This window comes from Chinchilla lanigera, unplaced genomic scaffold (genome assembly GCF_000276665.1).
Source record: "Chinchilla lanigera isolate Chin_1 unplaced genomic scaffold, ChiLan1.0 scaffold00100, whole genome shotgun sequence".
NCBI classification, from domain to species: Eukaryota; Metazoa; Chordata; class Mammalia; order Rodentia; family Chinchillidae; genus Chinchilla; species Chinchilla lanigera.
This window is the reverse complement of record NW_004955501.1, coordinates 4,374,752-4,398,193: the sequence shown is the minus strand read 5'-3', so window position 1 is coordinate 4,398,193 and position 23,442 is coordinate 4,374,752. Positions and strand designations below refer to the sequence as shown.

The following is a 23,442-nucleotide window of genomic DNA, read 5'->3' as shown; positions in this document are numbered from 1 at the left end:
CCGGGATTACAGGCGTGCGCCACCATGCCTGGCTCCATTCCTCTTTTTGGTGGAATTGAAACTATGTAGCCTTCTTAAATCAGATAAGGAGTCATAGTTATTGACAATAAAAGGCTGAAAAATACTGTTCTGTTAAGTTAAGCATGTTAACTTTGTTAAGGATAATAAAATTAAAATTTTACAGGAAAACGTCCTTTTTAAAAAAAATGCCAGCTGGAAATGGACTCAGTATTGAGATATCTAACCCACCATAAGCTATTTCCATAGACATACAAAGAGATGAATACACAATGATACACAAAGGCATGTACACGAAAAACAAATGTGGCAAAATGTTAACTGTCACTTCATCTTGGAGCTGGGTTTACTGGTATTTAATTCCCTTCTTGTCTTTGGTGATCTATACATTCAAAAATTTCATAGTAAGTATTTTTTTTTTTTTTTCCCCCTCCGGTACCAGGAACCGAACTCACAACCTTGCGCTTGCCAGGCAGGTGCTTTTGCCGCTGAGCTAAATCCCCAGCCCCCATAGTAAGTATTTTTAATGTATGTTTATCGCCCATCCCTTTTTTAAAAAAGAGTAGTGTGCAAATAAAAGGTATAAATAATTTCTGGGAAGCTTTGGTATGATTGTCCAGATGCAGTCTCACAAACTTGTTTTCTATTTTCTTCTTTTACTTTGTAAAAGTACAAAATGTATGCTTTTTGCGTACATTTTACATTCAGAAAGAATTACGCTAATACAAAATGGTTTAAATTCAGAACTCACTGCAGTGTTCTTCAAATAAAAAAGCAGCATAAATGCCAGGGTTCTGCTCTCACCTGTGGTGAAGACCTCGCAACTTACAGCTTTCTGTCAGCATCATGGTCACCTGGATTTCGGAGGCGTGATCTGTGTCCAGAAAAGAAACAGTCTGAATGGCCAATCCATATACAGATATAGAGTTATATATATCATCTTAGCAAATAATTACTACCTTGGATCATAAGGTAAATTCTCATTACAAATTACAGGTAAATCTAAAAAGACTTAGCTGAAACTATTGCAGTAGTAAGAGCCACAACAAATAGCTCAATTTACCTAGAAAATTTTACATAAATATTAGAAATTCAACAAAGTAGAAGAAGCAATAATAGATTGGAAAAATATGTACAACACGTAAGTCATACAAAAGACTAATTTCCTTTTTTCTCCTTTAAAGAGCTCATCCAAAACAAAAGTAAGTAAGTATGAGGCCAGGAGTGGGTGGCACACACCTATGATCCCAGCACTCAGGAGGCTGAGGAAGGAGAACTGCCATGAGTTTGAGGCCAGCCTGGGGCTTATATAGCGAGTTCAGGGCCAGCCTGAACTACAAAGTGGGACCCTTTCTCAAAAACAGAAAGAAAAGAAACTGGTGGAGGATATAAACATTTTACTGAGTGAAGAAAAAAACAAATGACCAACAAAATGATTCTCAGCTTTACTCCTCACCCTAAGAATACAAATTTAAGTAGCAAATGGGCAAGAGTACACAGAAAAAGGCTCATCAATAGCACCTTGTGGAGGAGGGGAAGCAACAGGCAACAAATTTTTAAAATGCATATATACTCTGCATCATCAATCCCACTGGAATATTCAAAACAACTAAAGTAACATCAACAGAACCTAATTACATTGGTACACTGGAATGTCCTGCAGCTGCTTTTTAAAAATGAAATGGGTGTGGGCTGCAGTTATAGTTCTGTGGTGGAGCTTGGTTACTGTGGTCAAGGTCCTGTGTTTGATCCTCAACACCGTAAAACAACAAAAACAAATTTAAAAAAGACAGGTTTACATGTACTGACAGAAGGATCGTTTAAAAAGATACAAATTAAATTTTAAAATCCAGGCGCAAACGTCTATTTGTGTGATCAGTTAAGTTTTAAAAACAAGATTACTTTTAAAAAATGTACTTGTAAACATTTTTCCGTTACCTGTGAGAGAATCATAAGAAATTGTTTTTTTGTTTTTTTTAAAAAAGAAATTGTTTATGGTGGTTACTTTTATTGACAGAAAAATTTACACATTGTACCCTTCTATTTACACTTTCTAACCTTACAACTATAAAAACATGATAAGAGTTCTGATTGGAGAAGGTGGTCCTTTTTATTATTTTCTTCTTCTTCTTAACTCTCTGGTTAAAAACAAATGTGGCTAATATAAAATCAGTAGAAAGGTAATAGCTATAAGTAGGATATTGTTATTGCATTTAATCTGTAGTTTCTAAATTCATGGGTTTGGGCCCAAAGCAGCAAACAGAACTAAAATTGAATTTTATGTCAATGTTTTTGGAAAAAAAAAAAAAAAAAACAACTGGATAATACAGTTACCAATATCTTTTGTATCAGTATATAAAACTATCAAGTATCTGTACAAATTCACAGGGATTCTTTATTTTATAGGGACCACTATCTTAATAGTACAAAATTTTTCCACTTATTTGCCACTATTTGAACTGAGTAGTATATTCCATCATAAAACTGAACATGAATTTCAATTTTAAAAAATAACTTTTAAATACTGACCACAAACTTGAGTGCAATAATGTATTTTTAAAAACACTTTCAAAGAAACCCACTAATATTTATGTCAACAGTAAATATAATAATTACAATTGTGAGAAAACAATTCAAGAGATTGGCAAAGGCAAGATCCACACATTCCAGACCCACCTACTAAAATGTTGAACCAGCAACAGTAAACACTCTACTGAGCCTGGGCACTATACACTCCTCAAAAGTAGGAACTGTCAAGGATAAGAAGTCTCAAATTGAATCTGCCTCCAATCCTACTGGAATCCCACTCCTTGCCTCATTCCCTTGTCCGTAACTTGTTATTTGTGCACCCTTTGTAGACAACTTTTCTTAGGTAAGACTTCTCGGAATGTAAAATGGGTAGATTGATGCCATGAATTTGACCCACTTTTTAGGAAAAGGAGCTTCACACCTCCCACCACTGTCTGCTAGAATAAACTCCAGTTGTTTACAAATTGCTTAAAATTTGGGATCCTTTTTTAAGTGGCCAATTGTCCTTTGATGGTCTATGGTCAGAACTATTGGGAGCTGGGGGGATCTTGTGACCACTGAAAACTAGTAACAGCTGGCAAGTCCCACCCACTTATGAGTTTACCTTCTCCTCAACCAGTAAGGGGATCCAAGACCAACAAAAGGTTCATTTCAGGATATGTTATTTCACACATATTTTTTTCAAGTTTAATTTTGATAAGAATGTTTTATTAAGCAAGGCTCAACTGAACTGGATTAACTAAGAGATTTTTTAACTCTAGAAAAAATATCTACTAAGGAAAATTGATTTTCTTGGTTTTCTTTCCCAGTCTAGCTTAGTCTTTTAATTTTAAATAGCGAAAGGTCCATCCTCAACATCCAGAAGGTTACTATAAAATAACTTACATTTTAAAGATTACAAAGAAACACAAAACAATAAAGGAAAAGCCTTATTTCTAAAACTGCAAAAATTTACCAACTATTTTTTTTTTTTTTTTTGGTTTTTCTCCGGTACTGGGAACCGAACTCACGACCTTGCGCTTGCCAGGCAGGCGCTTTGCCGCTGAGCTAAATCCCCAGCCCATACCAACTATTAAAAAAATAAGAATTTAAAGCCAATAATCCCAAACAGATTCATTTATTTCATGGAATTCATTTTCGTAATACTTATGTAAGATTCAGTTTTCCAATTTCAATCCCTGGAAATTTATACTGAAATATCTGCTAAGTCTAAACAAAATTTTAAAAATTTTAAAAAGCTAATCTCCAATTTCCTGCTTATGCCTAAAAGCAAAAATCAAGGATCTTTAAAAGACTGTCTTCTCCATTTTACAAAGAACTTCTAATCCTGCAAGGAGTAAAGCACACAGATTGTGAAGGAACTCGGTCAGCTCTAGTAGCTTCAATTAAAAAAAATAAAAATAACATTCCAAAAGAACAAATCTCAGAGACAATCACATGGAGATATCACTCACAATTCTGAGCCAGAACTCTGGTGCACTTCCTCTCTATCCCTACGCAAACACCGAGTACATGCTGGCTAAGGACTTACTGTGCTTTCGCTCATTTCCGTCAGCTCAGAAAGAACATTAGAATTACAACAGTAAGGCAGAGAAACAGCCAAGAAACGATAACTCAAGTATACAAGGAAGGAGAAACCTTATCTTGGAAAAGAGTTCCAGTATTCACATTGTATTTTCTTATCATTTCTATTTCCTTTTCTTCCCCTTCCAGTCTTAAATCAGCCCAATTCTGTATGGAAACCTCTTTTTGTTAATACAAGATTCATACAGAACAAATTAGAAGCAGCACAGTTCAAAGCCATCCACAGAGTATTTAATAATCCTAGAAGAAATATTAGAATTAAGGGGAAAAGTTTCCTTTCTTTAAAAAAATGGGAAAACAAAAGGCAGCTGTTTATGGTTCAAATTTTACATTTACAAAAGGAAATATGTACATTATCCTTCAAAATTAGTTGGATAACTTATTGTCTGGGGGCTGTCAAGGGGTGGGTGAATAAAACAAATATTAAATGATTTAAGTTAAATCATTTGTTTAAAAAGATAAAGGTTGTGCGTTGTAGTCTATTTTTGTAGAAGCCTTAAAATAAGAAATCTGCTAAATTAAATTCCAAAGTTTTTTTAGATTGGTACAACCTAACATTTTAGAAACAATAAACATAAACCCTTCAACTTTCCAAGTAGTCCTTTAAGTAAATTTAGAAACACAGTTCTTATTAACTTTATAAACCTCTTAAAATTGTCACCTCCTACTCACAAAACTGACTTTTTTTTTTTTTTAAACTGACTTTAAACTGGGTGTGGTGGCACACACCTGTAATCCCAGCACTCAGGAGGCTGAGGCAGGAGGATCGTTGAGTTCAAGACTCACCTGGGCTACAAAGTGAGCTCAAGGCCACCCTGAACTGCAAAGCAAGACTGTCTCAAAAAGATAAAACAAACAAACAAAAAACTGACCTTAATTTTTCCCCTCAACTTTTGCCTTTTAAGTATTAATTTGCTTTTCAGAAATTAGTACTGTGTAATCTCAAACCATATTGGACAATGAGAGACATTAAGCACCCTATATATTACCACATTTTTCTTACTCTCAAAATGAGCAAATAAAAAGAATTAACTAACTGGGGATACAGGATGAAGGCCTGGGTTCAATCCCTAGAAGAAAAAAAAATTAAAAATTAAGAATTATTTAAGCCTTCAAATATCAGTGGCACATTACCAAAATTCCAAAAGTTTTTAAGAGTCACTAAAGGGAAAAAGCTGTATATAAATAACACTGTAGTATTTTGATAGGGAATCTCTAGTTGAGTAATTTACATAAAACAAACAAAAAATTAGGCATCACCTTCCAAAAAGTAGTGCAAAAGTTTATGTGAAAGCAGATATTCTGACCATGAAAATACAAATCAGAGCTCTTTAGCGAACAATCTGACAAGCCCTATTAAAAATTCAAATGTATATATTTGTTGGGCCAACAAGTCCAACTGTGTTCCAGCTACACCTGCAAAAGTATACCAAGAAACACACACATGCACTTTCTGGAACACCATACAGTGCATGAGAAGAGAGGGGAGGAGGACTGAAAGGCAGCATGCCTAGCTACTTAAGGTACTGGGGGCTTGAGGGTAATAATTCTAATATTTTTCTTTATAGACTGCAATACTGGGACGGAAAAACAAATGGCAATGTCTTTAAGGAGGGAAAAGATGGTACCAGAGAGTTTTGTTCTTTGTTGTTTTCGTTACTATTATCACTTTGTGTATTTGCTTTTGCTGTAGGGTCTCGCTATGTAGTTTAGGCTGGCCTCAAACTCCTGACAGTCATGCCTCAGCCACCTGAGTGCTGGGATTACAGGCAAGTTGCACCACGCCTGGACTCCAAAGAGTTTTAACATAGGATTTTTCCTTTAATTACAGCAACAATGAAGTCTAGTGGATGCAATTTAACTGGAAGTCAACATAATAACTAGTAATTCTTTAGTATCTTAATTTATAAAGCTTTCTATTTTCTATACCTAATGAGGACAATCCAAATCTCTTCAAAAGTTAGCCTCATCCAAGGTAAAGTAACGTAGACTAATTTATAAGGTCCAGAAAACTTTGAGAAACTGACGTAATTTCACTGGTATGAGCCAATAATAGGAAAGCATTATAGAAATAGTATAGAAAAAAAAAACCCACCTTTAACTGTTTTTACAAATGTATGTTTTTCTTTATTTGGATCTTTTTCATCCACTAAAATCCCATGAAAAATACGCCCAAAAGTACCTAAAAGGAAAATAGTAATTAATGAGATCATACAATAGCCTTCATCTCGTTACAGTATAAAACAGCGTCATGACAAAACTTAAATACAACAGTACATGTGATCAGTAACATCCTTCCAGCCCAAAAGCACAATGACACAAATTGTTAACACTGAACAACTGTTAGAAGTCCTTTGTAACTATGAAATGTCTTAACCTGCTTTCAGAAACATCATATCTAACTAAACCAAGTATATGAGAATTTTTTCTCAATTATCCTAAATAAAACAATAACATAGCCAGGAACACTGCAGCTCCAAATCATTTGAATTTCTAAAATTAGACTCAGACCAATGCTGAAGAAAAATAGATTTCCTCTGTACTAGCGCAAAGCTTTAAAAAGTAACTTGCAGAGAGGCCTCGAGGGGTACAAGTCTTGGATGTAGACACCCTGGATTCCCGTCATTCTACTGCTCTCTACTTAAAAGGTCTCACAAGTTGCGTGGTCCCACAGGTTACTGGTAAAATGTGTTCCTAAAAACTCTAAAGAGGAGAAACTATTATCTTTTTGGAGGCAAAGGAATAACTTAAAAAATGAACTATACTGGGCAACTGAGTGAGACCCTGTTTCAATTGAAAAAGGGCGAGGCACATATCTCAGTGCAAAGGCCAGGGTTCAATTCCCAGCAACACAAAACAAAAACAACACCAAAAACTATGGAGAGACATAAAGGTGTTATTAGCAATTTTTTAATCGCTTAAAAAAAGCTTCTTAAGAGATAATCATTGAAAATTAATCTTGTGCCACTCTTTCTCACAAAATAATTCTAACTCTCCCTTCTTCACAAATTAAAAAAAAAGCCCGCAATAGTTTTGCTTTGCTGCAGATCCACACACACAAAGGAGGCTTATTATTGGGGCTGGGGATTTAGCTCAGCGGCAAAAGCGCCTGCCTGGCAAGCGCAAGGTCGTGAGTTCGGTTCCTGGTACCGGAGAAAAAACAAAACAAAAAAAGACACGGAAAGACAAAGGAGGCTTATTTTAATGTCTGCCACACTCGGTAGTGAAGCTCTGATGCCCAAGTAACTTGGGTGCTTGAGAGAGAAATATGTCAGATAATCTTCATTTCAGACAATCTGCATGGAGCTGAATAAACATCTTCCAACGCGCTGGTCAATCCACTGTCAGAGCCGATATCCTGGCCTAGCAGTGTCTTCCTCTTTAAGGTCTTCCTTGCTGTCCCATTCAGCTTCTTAAACTCTCAAACAGCACTGCAAAAGCTCCTATCCTGTCTCCTCTTTCCCTACTTAAAATATTCCCAAACATGCATTTTACATATGTTTAAAAACAAATCTTACGGAGGTGGGAACATATACTGAAGTACTTCTACTTCACCATGTCACAGGAATTCATATTCCTACCAGTGATGTGTACTCATAACCCTGTCAGTCTGGATATTATCTATCTCTCACTCTTCCCAATCTGACAGTAAAAAGTGGCACGAAACTCATGTTTGATTTGTACTTATCGGATGTCCAGTGAATCTCAATACTCTTTAAGATGTTAATGAGCCATGTTTTCTTTTCTGAAATAAGCATAGTTTAAAAGCTGGGCCAGGGATGTTGCTCAGTGGTGCCTTGCCTGCCTGGCAAGCACAAAGTCATGAGTTCAATTCCACGTACCAAAAAAAAAAAAAAGTAAACTATTATAGTCCTGGTAATATCTAGAAAAACTCTTTCTGAATATCCTCTTTTCCTCAAATTATACCACAATAAATTACTTATATTATCCCATTTAAAGGCCAAAAGAAGCTGCAAACATAGTCAACCGTTGTCTCTCACTTCTGAGACTCTTCAGGAAAAGCTACCTGGTTACTTAGAAAACAGAAGTGGTAGTTATACAGTGAAAACTAAGCCCCCCAACAACAACAAAAAAAAACCCAACCCACTTCCATTAATGACCATTTGCACTGGGGAAGGTTTAAGTCCCTCCTTTAGCTATGATTTGCTTACAACATCCCCAACAATAGAAGGACTCCTAAGAACCCACAACATTCTAACCTGAACTATAACAGGGGGAAAAAAAGTAATTCTTTGTTCAATGTGAAAAGCTCAATGCAGTATTCCATCATTAATTTCTGTCCCCATCTTTGAGCATCTCCCTAAATAAATACCTTAAAACTCAAAAATCAGGACCAGCAAGAGGGGAAGAAAAAGGTACTATTATCTATCAAATACTCTTACATGTTAACTCATGTAATATACATCATTTCATCTAGTCTTCTTAACTAGTCTAAGAACTATGAAGACTACTATATATAGCACAATATAGTCTACATTTATAGAAGAGGAAACTGGAAGTCTAAGGCATCAAATGACTTCTCTAAGGTCAGACAGGTAATAAATTCTAGAACTAGAACTTGAGTCTAACTCCAAAGCCCCATTTCACCTGGAAGAACCCCTACATTATCTGTCAGAGAAAAAGCTTAAAATATTTCAAAGACCACTTCTACATAGTGATCATTTTAAATAAGAACAAAATATAAAATATACCTTAAAGGTATCAAACACATATATATGCTTTCATATACTTGAAAATCAAGAAATGCACCAAAGCTGTATAAGACACGTTAAAATCTAAAGAAACGAAAAGTGAAAATCATTCTTTGAAAAAACTGATCTTGAGATAATAAGTACCTTCCTGGAGAACATCTTTCAGTGTTATCCTCTCCCTGGATATTGCTATATCCTTCACTTTGGCTTTGGCTTCCAACAGTGTGACACTTCTCAGGTCGTTCTTCTCTATCCGCAAGGTAGGATAACCTGAGGAGCCAACAAAGCCAAACCAAGCAATATAAATACCCTTATTATGGTAGTGGGGTCAATTGGTCCAGCTTCCTTTAAAACCTTGAAAGAAAGCAGGCATACACATGAACCACAGAGCTCCATGTAAAGGACAGTAAACCTTAAATGCTTTGTTACCTCCCACAAAACTACTCCCAAATGTTAAAATACACAATTAAAATAATGCTAAAAATACTACTACTACCATCACTTCAAATGCTTCTCAGCCAAATGAAACAAACTTCGATTTACAGAATATAATTTAATGCCCCCAGGACAGTTTCTCTCTTGAAAGATGTTTTAATATAGTCATATAACAAAAAGATTTTACAAATGAAGACATATTTGAAAAAAAGATCTTTTCTAGCCAAGTAATTATCAATATGATTACTCTAATATTCCCACAGCCTAGTGGTCACACCACTGTGAAATTAAAATTTAAGTTCCTTTAATTCCCATTTATTCTTAATGTAATGACAGTAAAAATAAAATACAGAGCCTCAAATTAAACTTTTCAATGCAAGAAAACATGTTAGGATAAAAGGAAGATCCAGGCTAGCAAACACAACCTGGAATGATATCCCTACTGATTAGCTTTGGTGATTCCGGGAAGAAAAATGCCTGAAGAACTAATGCACCTATGCAGTGACCATCACTGGCTGCCAGAGGGCTTGGCAAAGCAAAAGCAAGAACACTCCACAGGCTGCAAATCCCGGCCTGGGGTATGAAACACCCAGCTGCCTTGCTTTTGGCAAGGCTAATGCTTCATCAGTGGATTTAGGGGGTGACCTGGTTCTTCAGTGGTAAAGTTCCCTAAATCCCTTTATTCCTACGGTTTTAATCACTCATGATCTTTCTTGAATGACGTAATTTGTTAGAGGTTGTAAATGGGATTTTCTAATTCTATCATTCCTTCTACATTTAGTAGACGGAATCTCCCATAAAGAAACATTGTCCCTCATCAATCAGCAGTATCTGTTTACCCTGAAATATAGTTCATATAGCCAGTAGTTAGAATGTTGTCTCTCACAATGAGCAATTTTTAAAAGAGTAATACAAATTTATAAAATACTACACACTGTATGTTTCCATCTATTATAGTTACTATTCTTTCTCTTTAATGGTTCCACCTTTGGCCAATGAGAGGTCTTCAAGTCTTTAGTAGCTTGTCCCAGACCTGGAATCAGCCATCGGTCCACAGAATTCTTATTTTTTGGAATGGGAAGCAGTACTGAGAACTACAATGGGGCACTGGGGAGTGGGCAGATATTCCTAACATTATTTTATTAAGAGTAAATGTCAGCTCAAGGAATATAGGTAATTGCTTATAAGATCCTAATTAATAAATGGTACCTCTGAATCAAGCCATAACCCTTGGCTTTCTGGCCCACTCTTTATTTGATGATTATGTTGTTTTATATTTGTACGTAACTAATTCCTCATTATGTGTAAATTATACTCTAAGAATTGACTGTTTTATTCCACAGTGTACACATGTATCATAACATCACTGTTAGGACTTATCTAGATGTCCCCCCAAAGCCTCTTGAGGTTGTAGGTGGGCTTTTCAGAGGTGGCTAGATCTAGATTGTATGATGTTGGGATTAAGTGTGTGATGCTGGGATCAAGGATGTGTGATTACTAAATTAGTCTACTGGTTGGTTTGGCATAGTTCTGGATGTGGACAATGGGAAACCCCACCCTGGGTGTGAGCCCACCCTGAATAGAATATATGGGACATGGCTGGGCGTGGTGGTGCTGCCCATAATCTCAGCACTTGGGAGGCTGAGGCAGGAGGATGACTGTGAGTCTGAGGCCAGCCTGGGTTACAAAGTGAGTTCAGGGCCAGCCTGAAGCGCATAGTGAAACCCTGTCTCAAAAAAATGAAAAACAAAAAAACACACAAAAGAATATATGGGACAAAAAGAGGGCTATTGTCACTTCTTGCTTGCTATTTCACTGATGGCTGCCTTCTGCATGCCCTGCTTTGCCATGAACTATTTCCCCTCTGCCTGGCCACCCTGCCTTGGAGCCAGGTGACTATGGACTGGAACCTCTACAAAGTGTAAAACAAAATAAACTTTTCCTCCTTTAACTTTAGGTGTTCAGTATTTTGTCTCAGCAATACAAAAGAGTAAGACAATCACGTTACATATCAGATATACAAAAATTTGTCAACCAACAATTTAAAAAGGACTTACTTTCCACAAACATCTATATATTGAAGTGTGTGAAAAACATTCATCAAAATCTTTTTCAATGAAAGGAAATTAAGTCCCATGTTCTCAATTTTCCAATGGCAGCTAGCTTCCTAGTATGATGAGAAATCACTGTAGGGGCTGGTGATATAGCTTGGTGGCAGAACACCTCCATGCACGAGGGCCTGGGTTTAATCCCAGCACAAAACAAATGAAAACTGTAAAATTTTTACATGGCCTATCAGACCATCGACTAATTCACTGAAACCCAAAGTCTCTGTGCTTATGCAGCTGAACAGCTTATTCTATAGAACTACTTGAAAATTTTCTTTCTAAATGTCTACAGAATTAATTTCTTAAGGCTTTAATATAATTATGGCTATCTCCTCAAAGTAAAACTAATCCTAGCAATTAAGCTTTACAATTAATATTCCAATTTTTAGAATATTTCATTACTGCTTTAATAAAAACAAAAACTCTAATTTGCACAAGTCAGGTATCACACACCCACATGGTACATATGTCCCACAAGTACACTAAACACGAAGGGCCACTAACCCGCCACAGGACACTGGTAACCACGTTAGAATTAATTAACTCTTACTGGTGATGGGTGTTGCGTTGTTGGGTGTGTCGGCCCTCAGGTACTGAGTCGTCTGGGTGGATGGCTGAGACAGCCCTTGGGAGCTACTGCTGGCACTGATGCTGCAAATTATTTTTAAAAGAGAAATATTTGACAAGTTGGTTTCGATGAGAAATTTCTTTTTCATACACACAAAATGTACATAGCATTACAACCTACTGAAAATCCTGATTGGAGGTTGTAATAATGTGTGGATCTCTGTATTACAATGTTCCATATGGAAACTTCAATCTCCCACACTGTGTATAGTTCCATTTTTTTTCTTTCATTTCTACCTCCAAATTCATCAAGCCAGGTCATTTTACCAAGCTCACTCAGAAATATAGGTGCTAGTCCTCAAGACACCAGGCCTAAAGCACTCAAAGATATGGCAGGGAACTATGGATCACCTCTCAAGAAAAAGCCCATACTATTCAATAAACCACTTTCTAGAAAAGTAGACAGACAGGCCACTTTTATCTTTTTTTTTTTGGTACCGGGACTCGAACTCAAGGCCTTGTACTTGCCAGGCAGGCGCTGAGCTACATCCCCAGCCCATCAGGTCATTTTTAATGAGGGCTCCAAATCAAGTGGCCAAAAGATGAGGGAGAACAAATCAAATCAAAGGACACTAAGATCAGATCTTGAGAAGAAGTATATCTGGTTCAAGTTTTTTTAAGTCACATATAAGCTGGTTTTTTTTTCCAAACCTCACTTTTTAAAGAATTGATAGATGTTCTCATATTCCAGTGATACTTGATACCCATTTTTATAGCAGTCCAATTCATAATAACTAAATCTTGGAAATGGCCTGTATGTCTGTCAACAGATGAATGGATAATGAAAATGTGATATTTACACACAATGGAGTACTACTCTGCCATAACAAAGAAAAAACACCATTTGTTGAAAAATGGATCCATCTTGAAACCACATTGCTGTAAGACACATAAGCTCAATATCACATTGTTTCTCATATATGAGAAACCCAAAATATAAAGAGCAAAGAAAAAAACAGATAATAGAAAATAGGGAGATAGATCTTTTGTGAATAAGAAGGAAATCAAGAGATGGAGGAAGAAGGAAAGGACGGGAGAGGAAAGGGATGAAGAAAACAGTTCAGGTGTGTTCCGTACATTTACAATTCCCCATAAGGAATGTGATTGGAAAATGTCCTGGAAATATGTACTAATAAAAAATGAAAATTGAAAAAAATTACAAATGTTCACAGAAATCTCTAGTACGTGGATCACTACAGCACTCTCCCAAATAAACCAGATTTAGAAGGTGGTAGGCTCAAGTAATTGCTAACCCTGTGCTTGTGTCTACTACAGGCTAATGGTTGCCAAGCATGTTCTGTCTTTTCAGTGGGTAACAATTCATCTAAAGTCTCCCTCTGGCGTACTCCTGTCTCAGTGACTCAGCCCTTGTAATTCTGCAGTAGTAGAAAAGCGAAGCACAGAAACTTAGCATGAAGAGTGAAAGCAGAGGTTGGGCATGAGAGGTGCAGCCTGTAATCGCAGCACTCTGGGAGATGGAGAAGGAAGACTGCAAATTTGAGCCCAGCCCAGGCAACTTAGCAAGAACCTGTATCAAAAACCCCTGGGTTCAGAACCCAGTTTCAAAACCAAAAGTCAGACGGCAGGACAGGCCTTTCATGCCACTCTCAGCAACAGGATTAGGAGAGTCTGGGGGCTCCAACGTTCCAGATGCAAAGTCTTTAACTGACCACACTCCACAGACAGCTATATTTGCAATATCTGGTTTTAAAAACACATAATGACAAAGCATCTATGCAATCTGCAACTTTTATATATGAATCTATATTTTATCAATTCCAAGAGCTCATACATACATCTGAAAAATGTAAATAACATCCAGGCAATGAGTGCTGTAAGCCCCTATGTAGTCTTTTTATCATTAATAATACAATCCGTTATTTGCAATTATAATTAAAACACTTCTGGAGAAGTCACAGTAAAACTTAAGACACGAATATCCTCCAGCAAATATCTGGAGCACACCTATACATAAGCTATCCTGCTCAGCACACCACATATCTGAAAATGCCTACCTGTCTAATGAAATGCTCAATACAGATTCCTGTAAAATTGGCTATAACTTCAGATTATCTACCTCCTGTGAGACTGTAGTAAGCGGTTTCCTCAGCAACCTTGAAGATACTATGCGACAATGAGACTATCACAAATTGCATCATCTGATGAGTCCTAGAAGAACTTTAAAGGATGGTAGTTACTCAAGACTTGATCTATCTGAGTCACACATGTAGTAGGCATGGGGCAGTGCATTACAAAGACAGAAACGTAAATCTTCAAGTGAAGACTGCCAGCACCAACAGCAGCTGTCTGACCCTAGGCAAACTATTCTAACCCTTTGGGGCCTCAAATTCCTCATGTACAGAAATATAATACTAAATCCTGACAAGTCTGTTAAGATGATTATGTGAAATATTATTAAAAGTAAAGCCACAGTGCCCAACTCTCCAATATACACTTAGAAATTACTACCGTTTTCATTGTGATGATCCATCTTCAATCCTTGTAACGGTACTGACTGTAGACGGTAAATCTCCCAGGCCTGAGTACTACTAAACAGACCAGCAATCAGTTGTTAGAAGTTGAGTATTCCGTGATGGGAGAGAAGCATTACCATCCTCAAAGTGAGAAGAAATAAAGGATTTCTGATGACTCTCCCACGAAATGGAATTAAGAAAATCTATCTCAGGAGATTTTTGTGAGGCTAACATTTATGATGCACATGAAAGCACAGCTAAAACACTACCTGGAACCAACACTACTGACGGCTGAAAAAATGCAAAGACCCCATTTCTTCCCATTAACTCAACAGTAGGTGGCACTCTTGTGCCACCTCAGAATTACTCACAACAGGGTGAGCAGTCACAAGAGCTATGGATCAGCGTATCTACATCAATTTCATTCATTCAGTAGGTGCCAGGTGAAGAGGGAGGAGAAAATCAGCAATAAGCAAAGCACTATGCTAAGCAGGCAGAACAAACTTGCTTTGGAAACTAACACTGCTGTCACAGAGGCAAGGAGTAGTTGGGGAACCTACCCAACACCTATTAAAACTCATAGATTCATAGATGTATCACGGAACATGGAAAGGGAGTTTAAAATGTGTATCTGCTAACACTTACTAGTTTAAGACCAGCCTGAGTGAGTTTGGTTTTCACAAGCAATAAGATCAGTTACAGAGATACTAACCCTGCTTTAAGATCAACCTAAGATCTTAGGCAAAGATCATGATGCTCTTTTAAAGTGCTAAATTATAATTCCTATTTTTCTAGGTAATTCAATTATTTGCTCATTCATTCAACAAATACTAACTTTCTACTACACCCCACGTGCAGTGTTGGGGGTGGAGATGTAGCAGTGAATACAGCAAAGTTTCCTACTCTACATTCCAGTTGGGATGGCATGTTTAATTCCTAGAAGACTATAAACTCTAGTTCAGTGCATGGTGATAGACATGGGTCATTTTAGTTTCAAAATGTGCAGAGCTAGTTTTCCCAGCAGCATTTATTAAAAAGGCTGTCTTTCTGCCAGTGAAGCTGTTCTGCCCCTTTGTCAAAGATAAGGTGGCTGAGTGTGTTTGGAGTTGTTTCTGCATCTTTTAGTCTCTTCCAGGTCTGGGTTTTTGCCAGTGCCATGCTGCTCTTTTTAATCACAGTAATTTTACAGTATAATTTCAAGCCTGGGACTGTGATGCCCTCTGCTTTGCCTTTGTTGCCAAGAATTGTTTTTGCTATTCTAGGTCTCTTCTGGTTCCAAATGAATTTTAGGAATGTTTTCTCTAGTTCTAGTAAGTGAGGTATGTTAATGGCATTTTGATTGGGATTGTATTAAATCTGTGTAACAAGTTTGGAAATACGGCCATCTTCATTATGTTGGTTCTTCCTACCCATGAGCAAGGGATATCTTCCCATTTTCTGATATCCTCTTCAATCTCCTTTTTCAGAGTACTGTAATTTTCAATGTACAGATCTTTTACTTCCTTTGTTAAATTGATTCCTAAGTAATTCATTTTTTTGGCTGTTATTGTAAAAAGTGTGGTTTCTCTAATTTCTCTCTCAGTGAGTTTGTTGTTTGTGAGACATTTCTAGGTAAATGGATGCGCCTTGAGACCACACTGAAATGAAATAAATCAGACACATGTAAATATCGCACTGTCTCCCTGGTACGAGAAACCGAAAGAGTAAATAAGGACCAAAATGCACAACAGATATTGTGAAATAGGAAGAAACTGTTCAAAAGGAAAGAGGAACTAGGGAGGAAGGAAGGGGAAAGGAAGGGAAAAAGAATTATAAAAGAAAAATAAAATGGAAACAAAGCTTTGTAAGTAAGGAAGAGGGGCTGGAGGAGAGGGGATTGGGAAAAAAAGAGGAGTCAAGATATATCACATACAGGTATAAACTTTCTACAATGAGTATGACCAGTATGTACATTTAAATGTACCAATAAAACTAATAAAAGTTAAAATTTAATGAAAAAGAAACAAAAGGCATCCAAATTAGAAAAACAAAAAAGACTATAATCCCTAGGAGGGCAGGAAGTGTCTTACTTACTCAGCCCTCCCAGCACTTAGCCAGTGTGGCAAAGTAAGTCCCAAGTGGATCAAACTGAGCCCCAGTGAGAGCTCAGAAAGCAAGGAATTAATCAATATAAGAGAAAACCATGCTTTCACGGAAGAGAAAAACATAAACTAAACGTGAGTTGCTAATATATACTGAAAAAGGCAAAGAATTACTCATGTAAAGAAACCGTTTTTTTTTGCTTTCCTGTAGTCAGTCTTCACTCAGCAGTTACTGATGACCTTACTGTGTGTCAGATACTCTGTTAGACACTGAATATAGAAAAGAAGAGAAACAAATGAGTTTTTGTCCCTAGGAATGACAGGGACAGTCTGGCGGTAGAGATAACAGAAACAGAAAAAGAACATGAAGATCCTTCCAAAACACAAGCTCAAGCAACCCACAAAAAAGAAGTGCGCTTTCCAGGTCACAAACACAGTGTGGGTGTGCTGGAGATCAGGCTCTCTGGGAGAAAATTTTAGGGTGAATGTGAGAAGCGACTCTGCCTGTCCAAAACAGACACCCCCCGCTGACACAGAGACTGAAAAGATCGATCTGCAATGCTGGGACAGGGAAAGCCAAACTTGTGGGCTCCAAATGTCCTGGCATGAAAGATCACAGGCAGTTTCATTCTCTGACTCTGAAGGAGTTCCCTATACAACAGGAGCCTGGCTCCTGAGGACCTACATGGAGAGCCCTCCACCAGGGAACTGCATGGAACCATGGGTTCTATTCAATGTCACAGAGCTGTTGTGAAGAATAATGGAATTAATGACTGTAAGGCACCTGGGACAGAGACTGGTGCTTCATACAGTTACAACAGTAGGTTATTATAGTACACCTATTACAATGATGCATCTCTCCAGTCCTGGACTGGACCTAATAGTTCAGCCTAAAGAAGTTATTTAATCTCTTTAAGCCTGTTTCTTTGTCTTTAAAATAAGAACAGTAAGTAGCCCCCATGCAGATTGAGAAACAGTGGATATGTCTTAAAAGCTACTATATTACCGGATAGGAAATTTTTGGTGACCACTATTAGCCGGCTTGATACATTGTAAATAACTGCTCGTAGGACAGGAAAGAGCTAGAGAAGAAATCATAACTAGCACAGTGCAACTTGCTGAGAAGAAAAACTGTTAATAATGGCACTTACTAAATGTAGGTCTGCACTCTAAGAGCTTGGAGTATTCTTTTATTAAAACCTCAGAACGTCCCTAAGGAAGTGTGTTCCTCTGTGTTACAAGTGGGGAGATTTGGGACAGAGAGAGGCTATATTACTTGCTCTATCTAGGCCATAAAGCCAGTATGAACAGCCAGACTTCAAACAGAGATCTACAGAGCTCCACAGGCTATGCTTTTCATGCTAGGCTGAGTGCTGAAAAACAAGGGGTAATGTAAGTTCCTCTTACTGAGGCAATGTCTAGAAAACCTTTTGCCTGAAACCTAGAGAGAACTGTGACACCAATTCATGGGTGGTGACTATTTCAGCAGGCAGAGGTATATACTCCCTGGAATCTAGGAAAAAAAACCTGCACAACACTCTCTCTCCCTCAATCCCTCCCTCCATCCATCCCTCCCTCACACATACACACAGCATTCAAGAAAAATGCAATTTTCTGGGTGTATTAAGACTGACTTCTAAGTTATCTTCTTTAGCGACTCTCGTACTCTACTTATACCCTCTCTCAAATTCCTACACATATGCTGCTTCTTTTTTCTCCCCCTCAGTCCCTTCCAAATGCCACTTCTTCCCCTGTAAAGTCTAACCTAACTTCCACACCACCCTCAGACTCTTCTCTTCTCTCCTCCTCAAGTACGGGAAGTTAACACAGTGGACACAAAGAGTACTTAGGGGGAACAGCCAGCCAGTTCTCTGGTTCCTATTTATGCCACAAATGTGTCTGCCTGCTGCGTGTACAACTATGCAACTGCGTTAAGGCTGAGAGTTGTGCAATAAGACCTTCTTCTCCCTACGTGGAAAGAGCTGACATTCTAGCAGGATGTGTAAGACAAAAACACAATACATTACAAAAGGAAAAAGTAGAATAATTGGCACCAAAAGGAAAGACAGAGAGGAGAGAGATGGATACAGAAAAACTGGTCTGAATGCTGGAAACAGAAGGAAATCTGTGGGCAAAAGGAAAGTACGGAAAGAAGTCCTGAAGGACAGGGTCTAGGGCAAACATAAAGAGCAAGCAATCACCTGACTAAAGTACAGTAAGGCATTAAGGAGAAGGGGAGAAAGATGCACACCCAAGTCATGAAGCTGGTAACGTCTTCCGTCAGCAACTGGGAATCACGGAGGCGGAAGGAGAATTGCGGGTTGTGAAAACAAACACAGCCAGCAGTATGCTTTTACTTCCCATCTGTCCTGACTACGATGTCCTCCTTCCTGCCATCTGTGATTCACTCAGATTAGGAGAAGCATCTTTCATATTCCCATATTCTAAAATACATACCACAATCATCAAATTTATAAACTCTTGTAATTATGGGTTAATATCAAAGATAAAATCCTTGACATTGTGAAATATATCATTAACTTTTGTATTTCCAACACTCAGTTAACATCTTAGCCAGTGTATTTAAAAATGGCTGTACTTCAGAATCATCCAGGAAGCTTTAAGAAAAGTACTGATGCCCAAACCATTCTACATGAACTATGTAAGAACCTCAAGGAAGGTGGGACCTAAGACCTGGTGTATGTTAAAAGGTTCTTCAGGACCCAAACAAGTAAGCACTCTGAGAATGAATGGTTAAAATCACACTGAAAACCAACAATTAGAAATCAATGGCTAAAGTCATTCAATAAACATTTCCTGGAAGGATGAGTGGGCAGACAGAGAATGACTGGGGGTGGAACTAGAAGAAATGGGACTGCTTTTAAATGGCAATAGGGGTCTGCGGCACAGTCACAGTCGTATTTTGGGGGGCAGAAATGCAAACTCACCTGACAAGAAATAAATCAGAATTTTGGGCTTCACAAACTTTAAAAGATTAAAAAACAAAATCAGACAACAGAAAGGTAGTGATTGGGATGTCTCATTTTTCCGTATTACCTTCCCTCCTCCTCCCACACTACTGTGCTTGAGTCTGGACTCTCATAAATATGCAAATAAATTTTATTTCTTCCCTTCCCAAAAATGTACGATACCTGTCATCCAGTTCAATCCTCTTCATACTATGAAGGTGCAAAACAGCTAATATTATTGCTACGAGAAATATCACTGCACAACAAACCCCTACGCTGATATAAAATACACGAGTGGAAGTGGTTGGAGCTGCATGTACAGGATCATCTGAAACAAAAATGAAAAACACATTAAGCGTCTTAAACAAACATGATTGATCGCTTTCTGATATAAAAATACACAATCAGTATCCTGTTCTTTGTGAAAAGATTCCCACTTCACGTGTTTATTCTTTAGTAAGATCAGTTACCAGTCAGGTGGTGGTGTATGGTCACCTAATTTTCTGGTGTTTTGGCTGTAGTTTTAAAAGGTTTGCTTTTGTCATTTGGTGTTTTTTGGACACAGGGCCTCACCATGTAGTCCAGGCTGGCCTCAAACTTGCAGCGATCCTCCTGCCTCAGCCTCCCAAGTGCTGGGATAAAAGGCATGTGTCACCATGCCTGGCTAAAAAAGTTTTAAATACAATTTTCTGGTGAATAAGCACAACAGTCATTCACAAGTGGCATAAAATTAAACCAGTGAACGGAATACTCACAGCAATGCTACCCAACAGAACTTTCTGCAGAGATGGAAACTTCCTACAGCAGCTGCCCCACAGCAGCCACTGGCCGCCTGTGGCAACGTAACACTGAAACGGAGCCAGCACAGCAAAGCTGAGGCTTCCATTTTATTCCACTTTAATTACATTTTTAAAGCTAAAAGGCCACATACAGTGAGTAGTTATCATGCTGGACAGCACAGATCTTTTCAGAGTACCAGAAATTATTTTGCTGTTAAAGTCTCTATTGATTAAATTATATACAGCTTTATATTATTTTTAAAAGATGCAGAAAGAACGCTCAGCAATAGAAAAATAATCTAATGACAGACACATGAAGAGAAGCAAACGGAGAAGAAGCACACAGAGACAGACGCATCCACACGGGCAAGTAGAGCGGGGGCGCACAGACAAGCAGAGCTGGTGCACTGGACGTCCACTCCGTTTTGGTGATGAACGTTCAGGGCACAGCTCTTACTGAATACAACTGGAGGAATCTGAAGTTACCCTAAGTAGATGGGAAACTACTGTAAGGCTTCACGCAGAGGACTGACACATGCAGTCACTTACAAAAGCAATTATGTGCTGGATGAGGACTGCTCTGCAGGGCAGCAAGTGCAGAAGCGTGGAGAGAAATTCTGAACAGATTAAAGAAGAAAGACCAAATAGTTTGTCGGACAACCAGATGTGGCTATAGCCTGAGTGAGGGCACAACTCTCAAGAATTTCTGTGTGTCACAGCAGAGCTGTTCACGCTGGGTGTGTGTGTGTGTGAGAGAGAGAGTGCATGTGTGACTGCACTATACAAACACTGCACAGAGCAGAGCATAGGACATAGTTCTGCTGGGCAGATCTGTCCACGCTCACCTCATTCTACCTCCAACTTCCAGGTCTGCATATGTTATGTCTCCCATTCCCACACTTTGACACTTCACCATGTCACCACTTGGTTTACCCTTCAGGTCTAAAATAAAATGACACTTTCCTGACAGAAGATGACTTCCTCAGAGGAAGTGACACGCTCCCGCCACCCCACACTCCCAAAGCCCCTTGTGTCTGCTGTCCCGTGCAGTGTGCCACAGTATGTTGCTATTGCTGCCCACCCCCGCCCATCTCCCCTGCAGCACTAGACACCCACAAGAGTACAGTGTGCTTGCTCACACCTGAATCCTCGGCCTCCTGCAAGTGACCCAGTGGATCACAGAGTCCCAGTAAGTGCTGAGTGGATAGTTAAGTAAGAAAAAAAGGAAGACTGAAGGAAGCAAGGAAGAGACAGCTGAGACCAGAAATATGTAATACAGTGCACAGCTGTTTGCAAGAAACAATAATCTGCTCTCATAAAAGAAGCGGGTAAAGTCACCAGAAATTTAGAAGTAAACTTTGACAGCAGTGATATTTTTAAAATATTTTTTTCCTCAGAGATAAATCCAAATGAAGTATTCTAACAAGAAAACAATCTCTCATTCACCTTTGAGAAAGGTCTACTTTCCACACACAAATACTATGTGCCTCCAGGGGTGATGGAAAGACGAAATAAGAAGTACACAGGACCACGCCTGAGCTATTCTTGCCAAAAGAGTTGACACTCTCCTGAATCTAATCAAGGGCAAATCTACCTCCCAGTTACAGGAGAGAGAAAAGAGAAAATGTTAAATGACACCGGGAGGCTGCAGAATGTGGGAAACATAATGGAGAAGTGATGTAATTTCTCTAATAAAAAATACTAATAAGGGGGGGCTACTTTCTGATTAATATAAAATATGTATCAACCAAACAGTATGCAAAGGCTTCATCTGAATCTTTATTCAGGGGTAATTTAAAAAAAACCAAAGATGCTTCTGATGCAAGTTAATCTGGACATGGACTAGCTATTAGGAATATTAATTACTCAATTCTGTTATATGCAATAAATCAAAATGAACATGATGAGTGATTATGGATTTAGATTGTTTTGAAAGAGATCTACACTGAACATTTAAGGGTGAAATGATACTAAATATGACATGTGCTTTAAAATACTCTAACCCTCCCTAGCTAACCGGAAGAGGAAGAGGTAATCAAGGGAAGGACACTGGCAAAATGATGGCTACTGAAATTAGGTGAAGGGCACAAAGGGGTTCATCAGAGCATACATTGATTTTGTGGACTTGAAATTTTCCCCTCAAAAAATGCTTAAGTCTACTTCCTGAAGAGAAGAATTTAGTATCTTTTTAAGATACTGCTATTAATACTATCTCAGAAGAATTAGTACCATGTGTCCATGTTCAAAATAAAAAGAGCCCGTTATAGTATCTAAACACAACCAATACCAAAAAACGAAACTGTATCTGTTCCGTGGGTTTAAATAATATACTATCTTTAAACTTGCACTTTCACCTAGATGAAATTATCTAAGGACAGAACCAGGCTACACATCAGATTTTTCAACCTTCTGTGAATAAAGATCTTACACATACTTTCCTGCTCATTCTTTAATAATGACCAGTCAAAAAGACATGATATAAATTCTTGCTTCTGTAAGTCTTCTGGCTAATTGTCATAAAATATGTACCACTTTTACGACTCAAAATAGTCTATATTCTAATAGTTTCACTTGACCTATATAACAATCTACAAACGGGAAAATAAACAGCAAGGTAGTAGGTACCATTTGACAACCTAGAAACTCTAAGCCTGCAAGCTGGATGCAACCATGTTCATACGCAATCAACCACCTTTTAAATCCCTAATAATGGAGAGAGGCAATACAGTAACACTTACAAATAGTTCTGCTAGTGTTTTTGTCCAATGCTGAAGTTTTTACTTCTTCAAGTTCTGAGTGAAAAGGAGATAAAAGATACTTTAGAGTCTTTCTTTTCCAAAAAAATCCTTAAATACTATAAAACATTTTCTGAATTTTCTCTAACAGTTTTGTGTTCTATCAGAATATTACCTGAACTAAGTAAAAAGACATTTGTTGCAAGATAATGAAAACTATGATATTCTGATAGGCATCAATAATCAGTCTCTATCAGTCTTAGCCAAAGGGTGTTGCTTATAGACACTCAATGAAAAACACTTTCTGTGACCAAGACACCTGGAAAAATCCATATCCTATACTGTCTGACAGAGGGTCACAGTGTACCTTAGCAGAATTTAGAGGCTCTTG

The 23,442-nt window shown here is 38.0% G+C and overlaps 1 protein-coding gene across 3 annotated transcripts in view; it reads right to left on the bottom strand.

Moving 5' to 3' along the window:
- Positions 1-23,442, bottom strand: part of Ryk (receptor-like tyrosine kinase) — a 59,033-nt gene that overhangs the window by 20,890 nt on the left and 14,701 nt on the right. For 2 of the 3 annotated variants that reach the window (XM_013505792.1, XM_013505793.1), the window contains exons 4-9: positions 23,055-23,108; positions 19,721-19,865; positions 11,937-12,037; positions 8,988-9,122; positions 6,227-6,313; positions 823-892 (exon numbers count right to left, since the gene is read on the bottom strand). In XM_013505792.1, the coding sequence (XP_013361246.1) occupies positions 823-892; positions 6,227-6,313; positions 8,988-9,122; positions 11,937-12,037; positions 19,721-19,865; positions 23,055-23,108 (592 nt within the window). The remainder of the gene's footprint in view (positions 1-822; positions 893-6,226; positions 6,314-8,987; positions 9,123-11,936; positions 12,038-19,720; positions 19,866-23,054; positions 23,109-23,442) is intronic. The other variant, XM_005406801.1, reaches the window with a different exon arrangement.